Genomic DNA, 20,670 nt, shown 5'->3' with positions numbered 1-20,670 from the left:
ATCAGATCGTAAATCCCATACTTGGATCCTCTCTTTCGCTAAAACACAATAAATCAGATCAGGATCATATCCCCAAATTAATAGCGAAAGATTTTTGCGAGAATTCCCACAAAACTTTCGCTCATTCTAATCAATACCCAATTTCAAATACCAGTAACCTTCAAAAAAATCAAACCAACTATAGTAGCAATCACACCAATCCATTCAAAACCCTAGATTCGCTGTGGCTATCATTATGTCTTTTTGTCACTTCTCTTTTTTTTGACACAAATGAGTTCTCATCCGCACAAAATAAAAGATTAACCTTATTACACATGATAAAAGATTAACCTTATTACACATGAAAAATTATTTTCGAAATCTAGTATAAAAAAAGAGTAGCAATATATATTTGTATTAAAAAAACTAGTTATTTTATACTACAACACATACTAATCACTGAGACACTACAATACATATTGATATACTTAACCAAACAAATATTATACAAACGCAACGTGTGTTAGAGAGTACAGACGCAGGCAGCTGACCCATACCACGTGTGACGTCTAGCAGTAACACGCACAAGGTGAAACAACTAGCCAAGTTTGTGTGTGTGAAAGTGAGGACAAGACGAAATCGCCAACAAAACATCCGCCGTTCCCCGAAGAGATCATTCACAGTTTCACACCGGAAGAAAAGTTCCGATGATAAACTTTGGAGCTACTAGTATAGCAGTAGTTTCGTGTTGTCGATCGACAAAAGCCTTCTTCCGAGATAAACTCCTGAAAAGGCTTTAACCGGATTTTTCAACTCCGAAAACGGCGAAACTTGATAAGAAAACGGTACAAAGAAAACAAAACAACTATAAATATAAGGATTAGAATCAACAACGCCATCATCAGAGGTATAGAAACGAAGCAGAAACACAGAGGTATGTATATATATATAGAAAAAAACTTCAACTGGGGCTTTTCAAACCGGTTCGATTTAAACTTAACCTTAAACCAGACTGAATAAATTTCGGTTTATTTATAACAAGAAAATATCTGGAAAAAAAAAAGAGACACAGCGCGAAAAGGAAGAAAAAATATCATCCTTCACTTTACACGTGGTTTATAATAATTGGATCTATAAAAAATAAAAAATGTTACAGAGAGCCACATATTATTATAACATATCTTTTGGCTGATACGAAACTGATCCTCACCATTAGAGAATTTGCGACTTGTATATTTTGCCCATACAGTGAGATTATTTCAATTGTTGATAAGGTAGAATTGGTTATGACTTGGACTCCTATGAACGTAACATCCATTGTTACGCATAGTTCTCTCTACACAACTCGGACACGTTTCCTTAGTTGGCGACGACGACGTAGGAGAACGAGAGCGTGATGATTTTGACGAAGACGTAGACGCGTTTGAAGATGTAGGAGACGAGTTTTTCTTCGTCGTTGTTGATCTTAGCGGAGAAAGGAAGACACGGATCTTAACCGGCGTCATTGAAGCAAGATCGTATTCCTCCATGAGATTGTTTAGATCCTCGTCGGATGTTACGGTTACAAGCGCGTCGAGATCATCAGTTGGTAACTGACACCGGAGAGTACTCACAGTCATACCACAGACCGCGCTGATCTTACTCGCAAGCTCTGTTTTTCAAACCACGTACGTTTTTTTTTAGAGAGAGATGAGGGAGAGAGAGTTGTGAAACTGTGGTAGAATCAAGAAAGTGATTAAATAAACTTACCAGTGAAGGATACGGAGCGAGTGACGGAGAGGACACGTGTATCCCCGCCGTGGTAACGGAGTTTGCCGTCGGGATAACGTGGGGTGATTCTACCGCCGTAGCTACATAGGAACTTGACGGTTGTTGAAGTTGACGGGACCATATATCACTTCTGTTTATATATGCTTAACTATTCTCAGTTATTTGCAAAGCTTGGTGTAGGAGGATTTTAGTAGTGTAGTAAGTATTGTATAAACTTTTCTTGAAGCCAAAACAACACTAATACTCATGTGCTATATATAGAGAGTTTTCAAAAGAGTGTGAAAAAAACATAGACACATGATAAAAGTGTAATGATTTATTTTGTTCTCTTTTTCTTTTTCTTTTGTTTGTCACATAATTTATGAAAGATATTTAAATCGGAAAATAAAATTTGGCCGACGTAATTTTTTTTTTCCTAGGGAATATTCTTTGAATTTAGAAAGAAAAGCGAAATCATAGGCCAAAAGTGAGTCGTCATCAAAATGAAAATTTGACGCGTGTAAAAACATAAGTGGAGTTCGAAGGAGTCGGAACTCGGAAGGGAACCAATACAAACACTTTAAACAGTTAACCGGTCTCGACCGACATAAAATTTTGAATGTCTCTGTAGTTTTACTTAATAGGCAAGCATATATATATTCTTTTTTTTTTTTTCATGTATACTATAAGGTTAGGTGATTAGTACAAAATGTGAGTTACAACAAAAGAAAAGGTATCAGATATGCAGACAAATGTACATGTTGTGTGTTTTGTAACAACTTCTGGTCATCTGGTGTATTGTTTGTTTGATATGATCAGTACATTACTACAATAGATTCTTCTTCTCATGTGTGGTTAAAACTTAAAAGATATCTTTTTCAGTGATACAGTAAAATTTTAGATATTTTCCCATGTCTTTTTTTTTGTTTTGTATTTTGGGATAATTTTTTTGGTCATCTAAAATTTTATTATTGAAATTAAAACCATATAAAACTTAGAATTATAATATGTCCGCGGAAAACATGATATTCCCGGAGTTTAAAACTGGCGTCCCCAGTTTTTGTATTTTGGAATACAAAAACATTTTTTTTTTGTGTATATATATATGGGAAAACAAATTAGATATTTTGCTACATTTCTTCTGTCAAACGTTATTTGATAGTTTTCTGTTGACGTAGGCCTCTTGTCTTGTGCAACCCGGTCCCTTGAAAAGGCCACAACGACCATCCCTCAAAAATTGGAATATCTTACTAATTTACTATTCTTGAATCTTGATATTTTTTCTTTTGGTTAATCGTGATATCTATTACTGAGGAGATATTACAAGAGGAGAACAAAATTAATATCCTAGCATAATCTCATAAAAACTCTTATAAATACAAAATTACATAGATGCCTTAAAAATGATTTAAAATCATAATTTCACGATAACGTTTTGAGAAAATGATGGAGACCCAATGGTTAGGTCTTTCAACACAATTGTGAATATACTGAAACAGTGACCCTACGTACCAAAACAAAAGTGACGATACTGTACACTTAGCCACGAATTCTGTAATTTAGAGCACTCGGACCGACCAGATCACATTATAAAAGCGACACTATTTTTGTTTATGTGGCAACCATTACAGGTTGTTGTTTTTTCAAGGATATTCGAGTTAGTGGCTGACGAGAATGCAATCCCTAAGTATATAATACAATACATAAAAACTGAGTACATATTAACATTAGAGAGAGAGTACATATGAAACGAAAAATACATCCTCAAAACCAGTTATATTCTTTTATCTTTGTTCTGCCAACAATAATTTGAAGTTTACAAGTTCATATACCTAAAACTCTTGATAATCAAGGTAATACATAAACACAATTTTGTATAATCTAATACTAAGAGCCTTTGTATGTCTCTATCTAACGTGTTATAACCAACCTTGTTATAACTCTACACACATCCTCATGGATGCGTCATATTCCCAGAGACCTCTCATCATTTGGCGTTCGATTTTCTTTAGTCTCCCACTGATCCAGTTGTTGTGTAGAACGAAGCAATGCTTCTTCTCACACTCTGCTCTCACGTCTTCCTTTAGCCATAGATCTCTGTACGCACCGTTTGGGAATAGCTCTCTGTCCAAGAACTGAACGGTCAGGTTTGTCTCTGGTTCAAGACATCTATCGTCTCCTAAGCGATACGCTCCACCTTCTCCGCATAAAGTGTCGTAGAAGCTAGGCTGCTCTGATAGACCGGAGGTTGCAGCATGCTTCACCACTTTCTCCATTGCTGCTATCGTAGGAGCATCAGAACGTGCAAAGTAGAATCCCGAGTTTAAGCGCCTTGGTCGGTTTATAGGTACTGCAAAAATTCAAACATAACACGATTCATTAGCATTTAAAAGAAGGTTTGGTCCAATTGATCAGTTCATCATCATCCACCTGTTCTGTTGTATTCATCGGATTGTGCAGCGAGAACAGAAGGACCGAAAGACTGAAGCAGAGGCAATGGGTTTCTGAACCAATATACATCTACATCGCTCAAGAGAACATTATATCCCAACTTCAGTATCTTCAAAACTGTTCTTGACTTAACTTTGGTCACTCTCTGGAAACACTTTGATCCAAAGTGGCAGTCATTGAAGCTAATGTTCTTAGGGGCGTATGGATCAAAGAAAACTGGCAGACCCTGCAACGACACCAACTGATTATAAACTCTCTATTGACCCTATGGTCACTTTAATGTACTAAGAAGCAAAAGCAAGAGACTTTTTTTTAGTTACCTGCAATATAGAAAACTGATAAGTTTCATCATCAAGAGCACAAACTAAGAAATTTGGAACTTTGAGGCGGCGTAACCTGCAGACCCAACTCATCAACATGTCCTTATAGCTATACCCAGCAATTGAAAGAACAACAGTTCTGTTCTTGTCTGCAACTAATGGGAGAAGAGACTGCAGGTCAAAAGGAAACTTCAATAGTGGCACTGCCTCATCTTTCTGTACAATATCTAAATTCAAGCTTCGTGATTTAGTTCTACTGATACAAGCTGAGATCTTCTCTCGCCTACGAAATCCTACACCCTTTCCTTCCAATATAGACAGATCAACAGAACGATCTGAAACGTTAACGAACATATAGTGCTTGTTGCACTTCAAAAGCTTAGGTAAAGTAAAAGACTTGGAGAACAATGACCCGTAGAGCTGCCCAAGATGGGAGTTTCCTATATATTCCCAGTTTCTTGTTTTCGGTTCTGAGACATTATTATCACTCCTATTATCTTCATTGCCTAAGTAAAAGCTCGATATGGTGGAAGTGGCATCAAACACAAACCTTCTTTTACATGACATAGCCTCGTTAATGATCCATTGATTATAAGTTCCTCTTTGATACAAAAAAGGTGGAAGCACTCCACAGTGCAATGGTAGATCAACGTTGTTCCATGCCAAAATCGTTTTGCTTTCGGTAGAATTTGATTGCCAACTCCGTAAGCTTATCATCTTCTGCAACTGTTGACACGAAGAAAAACGCATTAAGGGAGGATCAGATAAGATTTTGTTATCAACAAGTACAAAAAAAGTTTCCTCCATACCTCCCCAAATCTCACCCTTTTACCATTGCCCTGTCGCCAAAAATGTCCTGTCTTGTCCCAATTGAAAGGGAAACTGGGAATACTCACTGATGAAGAAACAAGAAGCCAGTCACGATCAAGCTGGTTAGTGAAACTCAATGCAGAAACGAAATCTGGCAGTAATACAGTCTCTGGATCCATCAGAACAGCTATATCAGATTGATATGCTTCACTTCTCGCAAGCATCGAGTGTAAAAATGGAGTACCGAGAAACCTAACACAGTTCAAACACACAAACGAGATGTCAAATGGCTCCAAAATCTATCCTTTTTCATAATCTAAAGGCAACTTAGTGAGGCAAGAATCAAATGAAGTGGGAATAGAAGAGAGCTTACGTGAAATCAATGGTGGAATCAAGAAGAAGACGGGAACCAAATTTGTCGGTGAATGAAGAAGCAGAAGAAGGAGAGAATAAAACAACGGTGACTTGGGAAGACAAAGCGAGCCATGAACGAATAGCCAAAAAAGCTTGGCTATCTTCATCCAAGGAGGAGCTGCTACGGAGAGCAGTGAAAATGGTGATTTTTGGAGGAGCAGCAGCAATGGAACGGGAAGAGTATCTGAAAGGGCCATCGAGAGAAGAAGGAGATAGAAGCTGAGTGCCGTAGAAGGAGAGAGCGATTAGGAGAAACCCAGATAGCCAAACAGACAACAATCCAGCTCGAAGACCCTGTTTAGTAAGATTTTAAAATCAAAATCAAAAGTCATAAACTTTTCAGAGATTGAAACACAAAGATCGGAGTAAAAGAGAAACAAGTGAGAACAGAACCTTAAGCTTCATGGGATATCAAATGAAGAAGAGTTGAGAATGAGGGGAGAAGAAAGAAAATAAAAGGAGAAGAAAAAAAAATGGAGCTTTAACGGAAAAGAGAAGAAAATGGAGAAATACCAAAGTTTCGGAATCGGAGAGCCGGCGGGGAGGAAGGAGGAAGAAGAAGAAGAAGAAGACATGTGAACGCTTTTCGTCATCTTCAAGAAATTGTTTTCAAGATTTCAACATCTCTCTTCTTCTTTCCCACAAAAGTAAAAACTTTTTTAGGCTTCTGTTGTATTTTCTTAACTCCTGCAATTCGCCTAACGATACCGACACTCTCACTCAAAGACCAATTCGTCAACTTAAGTGAGTCACTTAATCTTTGACATATTCACTTCAGAAAATGTGTCACTAATTTTTCCCTTTTCTGGTCAAAAACAAAACTCTAATCTTTATTTAGTTCAAGATATAAAATTTATTTCCTAATAATGTGAGATGTAATAAGAACCTTGAGACACATCCAACGTTTCAGAGACAGGCCATCAACAAGTTTTGCCTGACAAACTTTTTTACAAAGTAACGCTTAACAAAACGAACAATATTCAAAACAAGTCAAGAAAGCAGTCAAAATCTTTTGATATTTCTTTTTCAAGAACCAAGGAAAGAGCGGTTTACAATGCTCACGAACCGGTGGCTTTGCAGTTCTTGGTTATATTGATGTTCGTCCAGTGCATTATCCCAAGTCTCTGCACAGCTTTGTCTTGGATATGGTCTCTGACCAGTTTGCTAGAGTGTTCATTTAGCACGATGGCGCCTGTGGGGGGATCTGGATCTTGATCTTGATCTTGACCGCTTTGACCTGTACAACAAATCAGGTTTGAGTTCTATTGAATAAATAGGAGATATAGCACACTCTTTCGGTTATTTTTTTAATCCAGCGTTAGCCACCTGTTAAGACAGAAGAAACATAGAATACATACCTGGATTTGTTATGAGAAGAGTAGAGAGTAGGCTTGTGCTGAGAATGCTTGCTATGTGGTGACCGCGAAGAAACTTGTCTATACAATCAAAACATATATGATACTTTTTGTGGTGAGTTTCAGACTAGCTTGTCTGCTTTTGCTTACTCATTATCTCTTGTCATACTTTTTGCTTTCAATAGTTCTTTAACTTTTAGAGCCTAGTGCTAATATAGACTAACAAACATATATAGAAACACCAGTTATTTATCTCATAATGCTAATAGTTTATAAAAGCTATACCTTCTTCTGGACTTTCCAGGAGATGGTGACCGATTCCTTCTTCTTGAAGAAGACTTCCTGAAGAGAGACACAAGATCGTTAGGCATTAGACAAAAGAAGCGCGAAAGACAAAATTCAAAGTACAACACTCTATTGTCACCTTCTTGTATCATCAGAGGATTCATCACTGGACGGAGAAGAGCGTTTTCTTCTGGACCTCACAGGAGATGGTGATACATTCCTTCTTCTAGAACGGGACTTCCTGGAGAAAGGTAATAAAAAATCATCGCAAGTAGTGAGAAACAGCATTAGACAAGACAAGCGGACAGAGAAACTNTACAATCAAAACATATATGATACTTTTTGTGGTGAGTTTCAGACTAGCTTGTCTGCTTTTGCTTACTCATTATCTCTTGTCATACTTTTTGCTTTCAATAGTTCTTTAACTTTTAGAGCCTAGTGCTAATATAGACTAACAAACATATATAGAAACACCAGTTATTTATCTCATAATGCTAATAGTTTATAAAAGCTATACCTTCTTCTGGACTTTCCAGGAGATGGTGACCGATTCCTTCTTCTTGAAGAAGACTTCCTGAAGAGAGACACAAGATCGTTAGGCATTAGACAAAAGAAGCGCGAAAGACAAAATTCAAAGTACAACACTCTATTGTCACCTTCTTGTATCATCAGAGGATTCATCACTGGACGGAGAAGAGCGTTTTCTTCTGGACCTCACAGGAGATGGTGATACATTCCTTCTTCTAGAACGGGACTTCCTGGAGAAAGGTAATAAAAAATCATCGCAAGTAGTGAGAAATAGCATTAGACAAGACAAGCGGACAGAGAAACTTAATGTTAAACATCCTATGCCACCTGGTCGAATCATCAGAGGATCCATTACTGGTTGGAGAACGTCTTCTTTTGTCCTTGCTCGAGTCTCCAGCCCGCCTGTGTCTTGACCTTTCTTCTTCCTTCTCCTTCTCCCTTTTTTTACCCCGGTCTTCCTTAGAATTAGTTCTGTGAGGCCTCTCTACCTCCCTTGAGTCCTTCTTTACATGGGTATCAGTAGATTTTTTACTTGGTTCAACACATTTAACTTTCTCTGCTGACTTTATGTCACCCTGCTTCATTCTATCTTTTGAGCCATTCTGAGAATCTACCTTCTCTTTCCCACTATTCGTTTCATCTGTTCTACTTCCATCCTTACTCAAATCGTCCCTCAAATCTTTCCCATAAGTTTTATTATTATCCTGATGAAGGTTGCAATCTGATTTCAAGCCAGAATTCTTCCTGCGAGGTTCATCTACTATTGCATCTTTATCACTATCAGTTCTGTCAGGATGCTTTTTTTTGCTTCCTGAAGTATCATCAAGTCCAGAGCTGGCGCTTACGTCTGATATTTTGATACTACCAGCCTCATCATCTTTTCTTCTGGAGCCTAGCATCTGAGAATAATCCTCCAAGTCTGACTTACTGTTCTTGCCGGAATTAGCATTGACTTCAACTTCTAGATCCAATTTCGTATTGGCCATTTCTTCAGGTTCAGGAAGTTTCTCAGTGCTTGGCTGCTGACTACCATCGTGTCTTGACATTGACACCACGCCAAGACTTCCAACTCCATCATTTTCATCAGCATCCGCATTAGAAGCAGCATCAGTATCAGCATCATCATCATCAGAGGCATAGCTAGCAAGACCTAGAACATCTGCTGGAGAGCCAGAACTAGCTTTTTTATTTGCGCCTTCTACCGAGACCAAAATATTTGCCGACGCCTTGTGGAGTGAATCAGCTGTGGAGAGAAGGGATGATGACGACTTATTGTGCTGTACACTATCATCTGAAGCAATGATGAATAGCACAGTATCCCAGAAAAGAATATGGTAAGATTCAGGAGTAATTCCACAGATTAATGACATAAATAAAACTACAAGGCACAACAAACCTTTAGATACTGGTTGATCTTCATTAATGACTTTGGTTGCAATTTCATCAAATAATTCATCTGTAACCTGTTCAAAAGACATATGTCAACTGTTGCAGGACAAATGTTTATAGACCAACCACTTAATTTCTATCAGACCACCTACCTTAAGAAGGACTTCAGTCAAGATACGCTTTATCTCCATATTGATTGCTGTAGTTCTCTCTGCATCCATCTCATCCTACATGAAACAAACCATGCATTTTTAGTGATGGTGCTGGATCAAATTAAATTACCAAGACAGCTAAAAGAATAGTGACAAAACAGTATTAAAAGTTCAAAAAACCTCATCATCCTCTTCTTCGTCAGAGGATTTAGAGGGGCTGAAGCTTTTTTCGTCACGCTGATCAGCTTTCGCAGGAGGTTTATAAGGTAAATCATCATCCATAGATTCCCTCTCCTCAAGACTCCCTGAAGAAGGCCTTCCAAGATCTGCTTTTTTCTTCAATAATTCGTCCTTAAGCCAATTAGGTACAGGAGCCTGGAAACCACCTTATTAGCCAGAATTCATGAAAGGTACTGAACTCCAATAGAAACAACTCATTCTTACCTTTTTAGGAGGAACAGATGATGCTGCATATGAGTCATCCATGAACGCAACAGGGTGAAGAGGCGGCTTTGTGCCAAAAGCATATGGGGGTACAACAGGCTGGAGATTTGGTGGGGGAAAACTTCCATATGGAGGCATGGTATGACCCGAAACAGAAGGTATAGTCATAGATGAGTCATGCTGCAAAGAAAGTAAACATCAAACTTGCCTCCACCATAATAATACCAAAACGAACGATATAATAAGCAAACACTGTTAAGAGTACCTGAGGAATTGACGGCACCGATGAAGGGATTGGGGAATAGACTACTCCGGTTGCGGCATGGGGCTGCCATGCATTGTGAACACTAGCATAATCGGAACTCTCTCTGGTACCAAACTGTACAGGCTGATCACTAAGGTTACTAGGTTGAGCAGGTGTTTGATCTCCATATGCATATTGCATATGATGCCCTGCGTGAACAGGTCCCCCTCCATCAGGCACTGATATCTGTACCTCATGTTGTGTTGTATTTCCAGACTCTTCTTTACCTGCAAACAGAGTAACAAGTTTAAGCTTTGAAGGTAATAATAGCTAAGCTTAATAACTGTTACTAATCTCTAGACCAACAAAAATGGCTAAAAAGAGGCACTTTGTTTAGGGAGCAAAATGCAAGGAGAACTGTGATCAGTAGTGGTTAATCTACTTGTAGGATATATAATGGATGTTCTGGCGAGCAAGTAACTCTATATTACATAAGCACATCACTATACACTTTGACGACACCCACGGAATTTCAAAGTTACAAGGAAACCTTGACTAGGAGCTACAATGATGTTCTAAGTAAATGGTTACCTGCTACAGAAGAATAACTATAAGGTACCTCCTGCTGATGAATTGCAGAACTAGTAGGCAAGTTTTCTTGATGTGAAAATCCTGCATAAGAACCTCCAGGATAACTCTCGTTTGCCGTTGAATAGTTTGGATATCCCTCCGGCTGTGTTGTGGGTGGAGCTGGAAACTGCTGCTGATAGCTTACTCCTTGAACTGCCTGTTGATGAACATCTTGATAGCCATGAGTAGAGTACTGCTGCTGGTAGACTTGTTGTCCGCTAGGTTGGTTCGGTGCAGACTGCGATTGCTGATCCTTGGTCGCAGCTGCCCATTCTTTTGCTTTCACTGCCCAGTCCTCGACGTTGCTATTAGCTGCGATCACGAGATAATCAGAAACCAAAACCCTAATATTCACTCAATAACATAGATGGCGATGAACTAGAGAGAACCTTGAGAGTTGTGACCTTGTTGGTAACCCCAATTTGGATTTCCCCATTCCTAATATGCAAAATCAAATTCGAAAATTAACACTTCGACAAGGGGAAAACAAAACATAGGATAAATCCAACGACGGAGCAACCTGATTAGCCTGAGGATATGGCGGAGGAATTTGCGAACCGGCAGGCGGAGGAGGAGGAGGAAAAGGACCGTTACCGTTAGCACCAGCGTTGAAGGGCGGCTGGTGAGGAGGATAAGCGGAAGAAGGGTAAGGTTGGCCCTGAGGATAATGCGACGAAGGTGGTCCCCACTGCGGCGGAGGTGGTGGCGATGGTGAGTGAGGATTATGAAATTGATTGGGGTACCATGCAGGAGGAGGACCGCCGGGCTGCGTAGAAGGAGGAACCGGTGGCCTCGCCTGCTGCTGATAGTACTGGTGGTAAGGATCCGTCGGAGGCGGTGGTCTCATTGACTGAGCCGGTGGCTGGTACGCGTCCATTAGCAGTAGCAAGGTCTTTGTGTCCTTGACTCTGCGTTTTTGAGATTAGACCGAAATCGAGTTATGATGTATCTTGAGAAGTGAAAACTGCAGGTCGTTTTCAGTGGTTTCCTTAAATTTTCGTGTTGTGTTATAGTAAATATCGAAACGGCAGGTAGTTTAAGCTGACTATTAAAAAACGACACGATTTGTGTGAAATAAGAATTATGAATTTATCGTCTATGGTTACACCTTTACACAATTTTTTCCATCATTACATATTGTCATGACCATTCAAAAACATAATCATGACTATTTCATGAACAGTTTAGCATGTGTGGGATCTATTTATAGGACAGCATCGGCTTGTCTCTTGTTCAATCTAGCGTATAAGCCATCTTTGCTCAAAAGTTCTTTGTGATTGCCCATCTGTTTTGTAGACAAATGTAACAGTCAAGATCACATAGACTCAATGGTTTCATATAATTTATCGAAACCAGTAAGAGAGTGTGGCTTACCTCGACGACTCGTCCACTGTCCATAGCCACTATTCTATCCGCAGCCTGAATTGTAGAAAGTCTGTGAAGGAACAAAATGTTAAATCTGTCATAAATCGATCATCAAAAACATGAAGAAGATTTCGGATTTGTATATGAAAAGATACCTGTGTGCTATCACTATGACGCTTCTCTTTGTTGCTGCGTCGTTTCCAATAGAACGAAGCGCGCCCTGGAAAAAAAACCAAAGGCTTAAGAATTCGTGCATCCAAGTAACTTCTCTTTTTGGCGATTGAGAACTGAGAAGTTACCTTAACGTTGTGTTCGCTCTCTGCATCAAGTGCACTAGTGGCTTCATCGAGGATGAGAATTCTGGGATCTCTAAGGATGGCACGAGCTATTGCAATCCGTTGTTTCTGCCCTCCACTGAGTAGATCATCATCAACCATTGTGTTGTAACCACTGGGAAGTGCTGTGATGAAGTCATGTGCGTAGGCTTCCTTTGCGGCCGATATTATATCTTCTTGCGTTATATTTCGATCACATCCATACTTGATGTTGGAACCGATGTCTGTGCGGAAGAGCTTTGGTTCCTGTTTCATTGCGTCAGCTTTAGAAAGTAAAAGTGAAATTCAGCAAATTTTATTTGATTTCACGTATCAGAGATGTGAGGAGAACCTGCCCCACGTATCCGATTCTTTGCCTTAGCCACTTGACATCCAACTCTTTCAAAGGAACCCCATCGAGTAGAATCTGGAATTCAAAGTGTCAGCTATGGAAGTAAGGCTTCAAAAGGTTATTTTACATTGACTTTGAGTAATATCTACCTGACCACTTGTTGGTTCGTACAGTTGCAGCAAAAGATTAACCAGTGTGCTTTTGCCACTGCCACTTAGACCAACCTAAACAAAACAAATTTATTCAAATATCAAGTTCTAAAGGAAAATATTGACATCAGTGAACTACTTTGAGGTATACTTACGATTGCCACCACTTCACCAGGACGCACAGAAATGTTTACGTTTTGTACAACCGCCACCTGAAATATTGACATATGATATGATTGTCAAGACAAGCTGAAATATGAGCCCCAATGGCCCATATCCATATCATAAAAAGGACTCGATAAAATTCTGTGGTGTGTGCACATGAATTCTAATACACTCAACAATAATGTAAGGTGATGCAAATGCACAACCATGTTTGGCCATTAACTTGCAAGCACTAATCTGTACAAAATCGAAAGTCAGAACCTAAATGATTTTGAATCTGTGACGATACTGGTAAAAATGATAGAATATCTGATTACGCTAATTAAGAAATTCTGGTTTGAGGACACCCGCACGAAATCGAAAAGCTGGAAGCAAAAGGTTTTCATAAAATAGATTTCACATGAATGCAGTATACCTCCTCTCTTGAAGGATAGCTGAACGACACATCTACAAACTTGATATGTCCTGTCAGTCTCTGCAGTCTCGTCCCTACAGCAGTTTATAAATAAAATACATTACATGGTATATCATAGCAATGCCGGAAGCCTCTAGGTAGGAAGTCTAAAGTGATTGACTAAAGGCGGTTCATCCTGGGAGGGTTTGATTGTAAAAGTAATATCAACTGGTAATCACCAAACCCAAGCTTCCATCAATCTCATAAATGGTCAACATGTTTCTAAGATATACTGCTCTTCACCAAAAAAATTGAACCTTGCCTTTTGCTATAAATTGTTCACTTGGCTTGAGATCCATCATCTGAAAGACCTTTTCACTCGCTCCAACTGATTGCATCAAAGACGATAAATTATCTCCCACCCACCACGTAGCATAGATTAACCACTCACTATACAACAGAAACTTTGTCAGCTGCTCTGCTGTTATTTGACCAGCTAAGATAGACATTCCTCCAACCAGGACAGCAATAATCTATAAAAGAAGAAAACGATGAATCGTGTCACATTCTTACTGAGCATCACCATCTAGAAGAACCAGAATTTAATTAGCCCTTCTCACAAACAGTCGAAAGAGAAAGAGTTAAGCAAACCAGGGGTTATATTAGGAGGAACCTGAGTAGCATGGTATAGAGTGTTGAAGCTCCAGTTCCAAATACCATACGCAGCACTCTGTCTCAAACTAATATCTGCTAATCTCTGAAGCCAGTGATTGTACCTTTGCACCACAGAAGGGGAGAAAATCCATGTCAAAAAGTAACTTGGCTGTGATTGACCCTGTTCTTGAAAGCCAATATCGCAAAATTTTCACCAGAAAAAAGCATAAGAAATGGAGACACTTTCAACGTTTTTCAAGGAAACAGATTGCACCTTTTAAACTCTTGCTTCTCTGTCCCATATACACGAACGGTTCTCATCAAAGAGTATGTCTCTTGAGCCACCTTGATGATCACAAAACAATTATTAACAAAATAATTAATTGCATAAAAGACATCTTAAGAAATGAGTTCTTGAAAAATCTACTTCGTTTGCAGAAGCAGTGATCTCCTGAATTAGCTTCGCTGTCTTCTTTTGGTACCTACAACATGACCACATGTAAATTAATTTTCCGCCCGCAGTCATAAAAACACTAGGTGTAAAATCTATTAAATCATTAACGATATACAAATCTTAATCAAAGGGAGAAATTTTTTTGTAGAATCTTACATCCCATAAACGAACATAACCGCAGCCAAAGTACAGCAAATTGCCAATGTGCAAAGCCCAAGGGGCCACGACAAAATCAGCAAATAAATTAATGCCCCTGTTCCCTAGAAGAAAGAAGATAAACATACATTCAGATATCAAGAATGCACGGCGCACTTCAGGCGAGATGGAAATTATAATTTTTAGCAGAAGACCTGAAGAATATTGCGAAATATCATGTTCAGATCATTTCCGATGACCCTCGAGACTTGCTGACAGTCCGATCCAAGTCTGCTTGTCAAGTCACCAACAGTTTGAGAGTCGAAAAATGATATATCCTGATGCAAGATCCAGCCAAGTTCGCGAGAGTAATTCAAAAAAATTATAGCTACACATGAGCTACCAACTAGAAATTTTCAGGACCTGGAAGAGAAGAGTAGAGTATAGCGTTTCTCTCATTCGTTTCACCTACAGACAGCATAAGGAAAAAATTCTAAGTGGACTAAAACTACAAATAAAAAGGAACTGGCAAGCAAGAAAACTCACAAGAATCATATTTGCAATCCCAAAGAAGCATCCTCGGATACCACTGGAATTATGAGTTGAACAAAGAGTTAGCTGGAAATATTTCGTAAAAGAATCTCAAGAAAGAGCAAGTGGTCAGACAGCAAGAGTAACCCTCTCATACAACTTGAAAAACAACAAAAAAAAAACAAGAGACAAGCGTTTGACCATACAAGATCTTGACCTGCAAATGCCAGAAGTAACACAAAGCACAATCAAGAGCTTGACATTTCGACGAAACACAGTGATATCACCACTCTGTGCCGAGAAGATCGACGCTGTTAAAAAATGCGGAATAGTTATCTCTGAAAGCTGTAAACAAAGTAGAAAAATTACATAAGAAAATAGAAGATTCTGATTTCTGATCCTAACTACTAACCCTATGGCTGCCTTATCTTAAACTATACAACTACACACAGTTCTACAAGGCCATCTTCAATACAGTTACTGATCCAATTCCACAAGAAGTAATTGCAATACATGATCATAGAGCAAAGATAGCCAAAACTACAACACTATAGAAAGGAAGAAAAAAACACACCGCAGCAATGATAAGAGTCGAAAAAGCAGCGAAGATAACCCAACGATCCTCAGCCACAAGCTCCCACATCCGACTCAACGCACGCCAAACAGTCACAGGCTTAGCAATGAACCTACCATCAACCTCATCCGTGAAACTCCACCAGCTTCCACCTGGTAAAATCGTTCGGAGGAAACCAATACATTGCCGAATCCTCTCCGGAACTGAAACGTTGTCTCCTTCTCCTTTGTAATACTCCGCAGTTTCCGCTACTGATCCGTTCACCGACGAGCAATTAATCGAAGGAAGACGAAACTTTCTACTTGATGATTGAAGAGTGAAGGACAATTTCGATTTCGTAACGAATCGGAGATTCTTCCTTCTGATGATGTCGCCACTGACGGTGGAAAAAAGAGAACAACGGTGAAGGGAGACGCGGATAGGTCGACTCGTGCAGCCGAGTACCTGCAGAGCCATTTGTGGTCGGTGGAGTTAAGATGAAGAAGAAGAAGAAGAAACTTGACGAGAGAGCTTTTCCTTGGTTCATATGAAATGCAAGATACGAAATTGAAACGCGTCGTTTCGAGGAATTGAAGAAGAAGACGTCACCGTATGAGATGCTTCGTGTCAATATCTACAAGAAGGTGTGTGACCCACGGAGATCCACCAGCGAAGGCATGAACCACAACAACAACAACACCGGCGCGTGAAGGTTCAATCATGTGGTAGTAGATGGAGGATCTCTCTGCCTCTCTATGACGTCGTTTTCAAGTGCCTCCTTAAAAGTGGGATATCACGGTTTGACAATATCAGTTTGGTTCGCTTCGGATTTCAATTACGGTTTGTTTCCCCACCATCAAAATGTGAAATATTATAACTGGATACGTAGGCCCATCTCACGTTACAGCCCAATAAAAATGTGTAAACCCTAGAGGGCAAAATGGGGAATTTTAAACTCACTTTGGTCTTTATAAATATCATTTCTTAAGAGAAACCCTAGCCGCAGCGAGAGAGAGGAGGGTAGCAGATTCGGCGGAAATGACGACCAGATTCAAGAAGAACAGGAAGAAGAGAGGTCACGTCAGTGCCGGACATGGACGTATCGGAAAGCACCGTAAGCATCCCGGAGGTCGTGGTAACGCTGGAGGTATGCATCACCACAGGATCCTCTTCGACAAGTACCATCCAGGTTACTTCGGTAAAGTTGGTATGAGGTACTTCCACAAGCTGAGGAACAAGTTCTTCTGCCCAATCGTTAACCTCGACAAGCTCTGGTCACTCGTACCTGAAGACGTGAAGGCGAAATCAACCAAGGACAACGTTCCTTTGATCGATGTGACGCAGCATGGTTTCTTCAAGGTTTTGGGGAAAGGTCATTTGCCAGAGAACAAGCCGTTCGTTGTGAAGGCCAAGCTTATCTCGAAGACTGCTGAGAAGAAGATTAAGGAAGCTGGTGGCGCTGTTGTGCTTACTGCCTAGGTTTGGTGAATTTTTTAAAATTTGCTTGACTCTTGTTTTTGAATCTTCTCTCGAGTTTGTTATCTTTTGTTGTCTTTTGGATTTTGGAAACAGAGAGAGAGATCTCTCTTTTTTAAAGTTAGTAGTTTTATGAACCTCTTGTTGGATTTTGATAAATGCTTGTTATTCCGAATTCAGATTTGGTTTGACATTTGTGTTGTTTTCGTTATTTGGTAGCTTTAGAATTTGCGTCAGTGTTGAATCATTTGCGTTTGCTAGATTCCATTGTCTCTTAAAGCATCTTGATGGCTTAATGATGCATGATCTGATCGGTTATACCATATGTGAGGCTATGGTGTGATTTTGCATAACAGTCATTAAGTTTTTGGAAATGCATTCAAACAATTTACAACAGCAATTTTAATGTGTTAACAGAACTAATTTTGCTCTTCTAAACTGTTACCATGTTATGGATTTAGGTTATTCGATGAAACTGATGGTTTTTTAGTTTAGAATTCGTTTCCGTAAGCAAGATAATAAGAAATCGTAAAATATTCAAAACAAGAACTAATGTCACAAACCCAACGAAAATACAATCAGAACGTCTGAAAGCTTTGTCAATGTTGTGGAGACCTTTCTCGTTCTTTATTTATCTGCTTCTCTCGACTATTTCATTTGGGATTTAAGAATTCATATACTACACGACTGTGTATTGAAACCCCAAGTCCCAAAAGCTAAGTCAGCAAGATACCCTGCTGTTCAAGCTGCAAAGCATAGCGATATGACACTTCTCGTATACCAATTACAACTCTTTGGATTATATATATAATCAAAGTGTGAACTAGAAGTCGAAATGTCAAATGAGGTCTTGTAATTGAATCATGGCCAAAGTCGAATATAAGTTACAGACATGTATAAATAACACTTGACCAAAACATGAAGAGTCAGCGCGTAGCTGGCAGAGCACGCCAGTTATTGGCTTGTTGAATGGCATGATGGCGAGAAGTTGCAGAAAGTTGTTGGTGGATAACTTCCTTGACGTGACCCGCAGCTGTTTCACCACCACGTTCAGCGAGTTCTAAGTAAAGTACAGCTTTCAGCATCGCCCCTTCCTGCATTATCCCAATTACAATCATCAGTTCTAAATCGAATCAACTCATGGTCCAACATGGCATACTATTCGCCATGATCAGCTGAAATAGAGATTCTTACCGAAAATAGAGTAAGGCCGTGTTCAAACTGAGCTTTACTATGGCCATGATCAGCTGCACGTTTCATCCATTTGCTTCCTAGCTTGCGGTTTTGATGCAAGCCTTCTCCAACCAAGTAACAGCGCGAAATATTATACATTGCTCGTACATAGCCACCTTCTGCTGCCTTTAGGTACCATTTAGTCTGTCAAAAAAAAAAAGAACAATTCCAATCATTTATATGCAAACTTCATGGATTCTTTAGAAAGATGCTAAAGACAGAAACTGAACATATCCACAAATGAACTAAAGCACATGTCCAAACATAGCATTATCAGCTTCCAAAAAAGAACTAATGCACATGTCCAAGCATACCATTATCTATTCCCAAATATGAACTAATGCACATGTCCAAAGATAGCATTATCAGTTTCCCACTGAGTGTGTTGTAGCCATAAATATGAAGAATCAGAAACAAAGATGCAATTTTCAATCAAGATTGCATCACCACCACACAAAGAGAAATACAAAGTCTATAAAAACTCAACTAGAAGGACAAAGAAAGGACCAGAAGAAGGCACATACAGCTTCTACCATATTGGGTTGCACAACCCGGCCTTGGTGTAAACATAGAGCTAACTGATACTGCGCTCGAACATAACCATTCTCTGCAGACTGCCTCAACCACTTGATCGCTTCCTTGGGATTTGTGGGTTCAACTGCAGATACAAGCAACCAATGTCTCAGAAAATGCTCCACCAAACCATTACCAATTCGTCAAATCCAAATTCTATCTACTACGATCCACAAAACATCAATATCAATCATGAACAACTCAAAATTGCAATTGCAGGTTAGAAGAATCAAAGCCACCAAAACCATGGGAACTTAAGTTTCATTACCTTGAAGATAAGAAATCCCCAAATTACATTGACCAACAGCATCACCAAGCTCAGCAGCTCTCCGGTACAGACACACAGCTTTATCCTTATCTCCCGTTTCCCAATACACAAGCCCAGCATCAACCATGGCGAGCGTGGATCCAAGCGCAGCTCCTTTTAAAAACGAATCAAGAGCCTTGTCGCGATTCGCTCGCACACCTCCACGACCATGCTTGAACTTTTTCCCCCACCGAAGAAACAACATCGACTCTCTCAACGGCTTTAACGCGTCTCTCCACGATTTACACACCGACGACGCCGCTTGTAGATTGGGAAGACTAAACGGCGCTGCGATCTTCAACAGTATATCAAATGGTAGCATAGAGAAATCTCCGAACTCATTCGACGGAGAAGTTGAAGAAGATGACCTAGAGCTCGTGCTTGTGCTTGACTTCGTCGTTGCTTTATTGATTGGAGAAAATCTAGTGCGTTTTTCCTTGTCTTGAGGTTTCAAAAACGATAAGGAGGTGAATCGAGATCCTTCAGATCTACAAGGCCACGTTCTCTGCTTCATCTTCTCCGGCGAAGAAAGACCACCGTCGGTTTCAGAGAGGGGTAAGTAAACGATTCGTTTTGTTTTTTCTTTTTTTTTTTCTCCTTTTTTTTCCGCGTATGTGCAGAGTAAATTTGTTTTTTGTTATATGGTTAGTAATCGAACGGTTGTTATAAGATGAGAGACAATTCAATCCACGAGATTATATTGTGAAACGTGGAATACTTAAACCGCCAAGAAAATTTCGTATAGGGTCAGTGGACCAAAGCTAACAGACACGAAACATTAATATTTGTTTTGGGCTGGGCCTGCAATATCCATTTATTTTTAAATACTAAATATGTGGAAATTAACTTGCAAAAATTAGAGTATACAAATATTTATAGGATAGAATGACATTTGGTATGAAATATATTTATGTGAATGTGATTGTCCACTAAAATTGAGAATTTTGAATCTGAGAGTTGAGAATCTCCGAGAACGTCAAATGCAAAAGTAAGAGTATGTATATGTATGAGATTGTTGACATTGTAATACATAGGTTTCTAATCAGCTCGATCGACACGGCCTATTCAATTATCTTACCATTACCAAACATGATATTGACCTCTACATAGACTCTCTCTCAGTGGACTGTGGTTTGTTGTGTGGCCGTGTCATGTGGGTCAACTTTCCCAAGTTTGATTTTTCCTCAACTTTTTTGTTTGATTGATACCCAAAAAAAAAAACCGAATCGGATTCAAACGTTAGTATCCAGTAGCTTGACCAATGT

The 20,670-nt window shown here is 39.4% G+C and overlaps 6 protein-coding genes across 7 annotated transcripts; 1 reads left to right on the top strand and 5 right to left on the bottom strand.

Moving 5' to 3' along the window:
* LOC104750903 lies at nucleotides 993-1,989 on the bottom strand. The gene is made up of 2 exons (XM_010472762.2): nucleotides 1,729-1,989; nucleotides 993-1,630 (listed from the first exon to the last, which is right to left on the bottom strand). The coding sequence occupies exons 1-2, from the start codon at nucleotides 1,868-1,870 to the stop codon at nucleotides 1,239-1,241; spliced, it is 534 nt and encodes a 177-aa protein (XP_010471064.1). The 5' UTR covers nucleotides 1,871-1,989; the 3' UTR covers nucleotides 993-1,238.
* Nucleotides 3,476-6,435, bottom strand: LOC104750901 (beta-arabinofuranosyltransferase RAY1). 2 transcript variants are annotated; one of them, XM_010472759.2, is made up of 6 exons: nucleotides 6,117-6,435; nucleotides 5,683-6,017; nucleotides 5,309-5,561; nucleotides 4,500-5,225; nucleotides 4,159-4,405; nucleotides 3,476-4,078 (listed from the first exon to the last, which is right to left on the bottom strand). In XM_010472759.2, the coding sequence occupies exons 1-6, from the start codon at nucleotides 6,126-6,128 to the stop codon at nucleotides 3,663-3,665; spliced, it is 1,989 nt and encodes a 662-aa protein (XP_010471061.1). In that variant the 5' UTR covers nucleotides 6,129-6,435; the 3' UTR covers nucleotides 3,476-3,662. The 2 variants fall into 2 exon arrangements, with proteins under 2 accessions (XP_010471061.1, XP_010471062.1); XM_010472760.2 differs by having other exon boundaries at nucleotides 6,237-6,323.
* LOC104750902 (arginine/serine-rich protein PNISR-like) lies at nucleotides 6,538-11,695 on the bottom strand. The gene is made up of 13 exons (XM_010472761.2): nucleotides 11,271-11,695; nucleotides 11,140-11,188; nucleotides 10,712-11,062; nucleotides 10,142-10,407; nucleotides 9,877-10,056; nucleotides 9,613-9,807; nucleotides 9,433-9,507; nucleotides 9,288-9,354; nucleotides 8,219-9,182; nucleotides 8,020-8,121; nucleotides 7,881-7,937; nucleotides 7,082-7,159; nucleotides 6,538-6,960 (listed from the first exon to the last, which is right to left on the bottom strand). Exons 1-13 carry the CDS (start codon nucleotides 11,625-11,627, stop codon nucleotides 6,897-6,899), a joined length of 2,805 nt encoding a protein of 934 aa, XP_010471063.1. The 5' UTR covers nucleotides 11,628-11,695; the 3' UTR covers nucleotides 6,538-6,896.
* On the bottom strand, nucleotides 11,815-16,572 carry LOC104750900 (ABC transporter B family member 26, chloroplastic). The gene is made up of 18 exons (XM_010472757.2): nucleotides 15,838-16,572; nucleotides 15,481-15,608; nucleotides 15,279-15,321; nucleotides 15,156-15,200; nucleotides 14,948-15,070; nucleotides 14,754-14,857; nucleotides 14,571-14,625; nucleotides 14,418-14,488; nucleotides 14,163-14,265; nucleotides 13,812-14,022; nucleotides 13,511-13,584; nucleotides 13,086-13,142; nucleotides 12,931-13,005; nucleotides 12,782-12,856; nucleotides 12,415-12,696; nucleotides 12,271-12,335; nucleotides 12,125-12,185; nucleotides 11,815-12,035 (listed from the first exon to the last, which is right to left on the bottom strand). Exons 1-18 carry the CDS (start codon nucleotides 16,291-16,293, stop codon nucleotides 11,955-11,957), a joined length of 2,109 nt encoding a protein of 702 aa, XP_010471059.1. The 5' UTR covers nucleotides 16,294-16,572; the 3' UTR covers nucleotides 11,815-11,954.
* On the top strand, nucleotides 16,806-17,487 carry LOC104750899 (60S ribosomal protein L27a-3). The gene has a single exon (XM_010472756.2). It carries the CDS (start codon nucleotides 16,855-16,857, stop codon nucleotides 17,293-17,295), a length of 441 nt encoding a protein of 146 aa, XP_010471058.1. The 5' UTR covers nucleotides 16,806-16,854; the 3' UTR covers nucleotides 17,296-17,487.
* LOC104750898 (F-box protein At1g70590-like) lies at nucleotides 18,071-20,066 on the bottom strand. The gene is made up of 4 exons (XM_010472755.2): nucleotides 19,367-20,066; nucleotides 19,050-19,183; nucleotides 18,487-18,669; nucleotides 18,071-18,386 (listed from the first exon to the last, which is right to left on the bottom strand). Exons 1-4 carry the CDS (start codon nucleotides 19,917-19,919, stop codon nucleotides 18,219-18,221), a joined length of 1,038 nt encoding a protein of 345 aa, XP_010471057.1. The 5' UTR covers nucleotides 19,920-20,066; the 3' UTR covers nucleotides 18,071-18,218.

This window comes from Camelina sativa, chromosome 16 (genome assembly GCF_000633955.1).
Source record: "Camelina sativa cultivar DH55 chromosome 16, Cs, whole genome shotgun sequence".
Taxonomy (NCBI): domain Eukaryota; kingdom Viridiplantae; phylum Streptophyta; class Magnoliopsida; order Brassicales; family Brassicaceae; genus Camelina; species Camelina sativa.
Note: the sequence above shows the minus strand (reverse complement) of the source record. Positions and strands in the feature narration are given on the sequence as shown.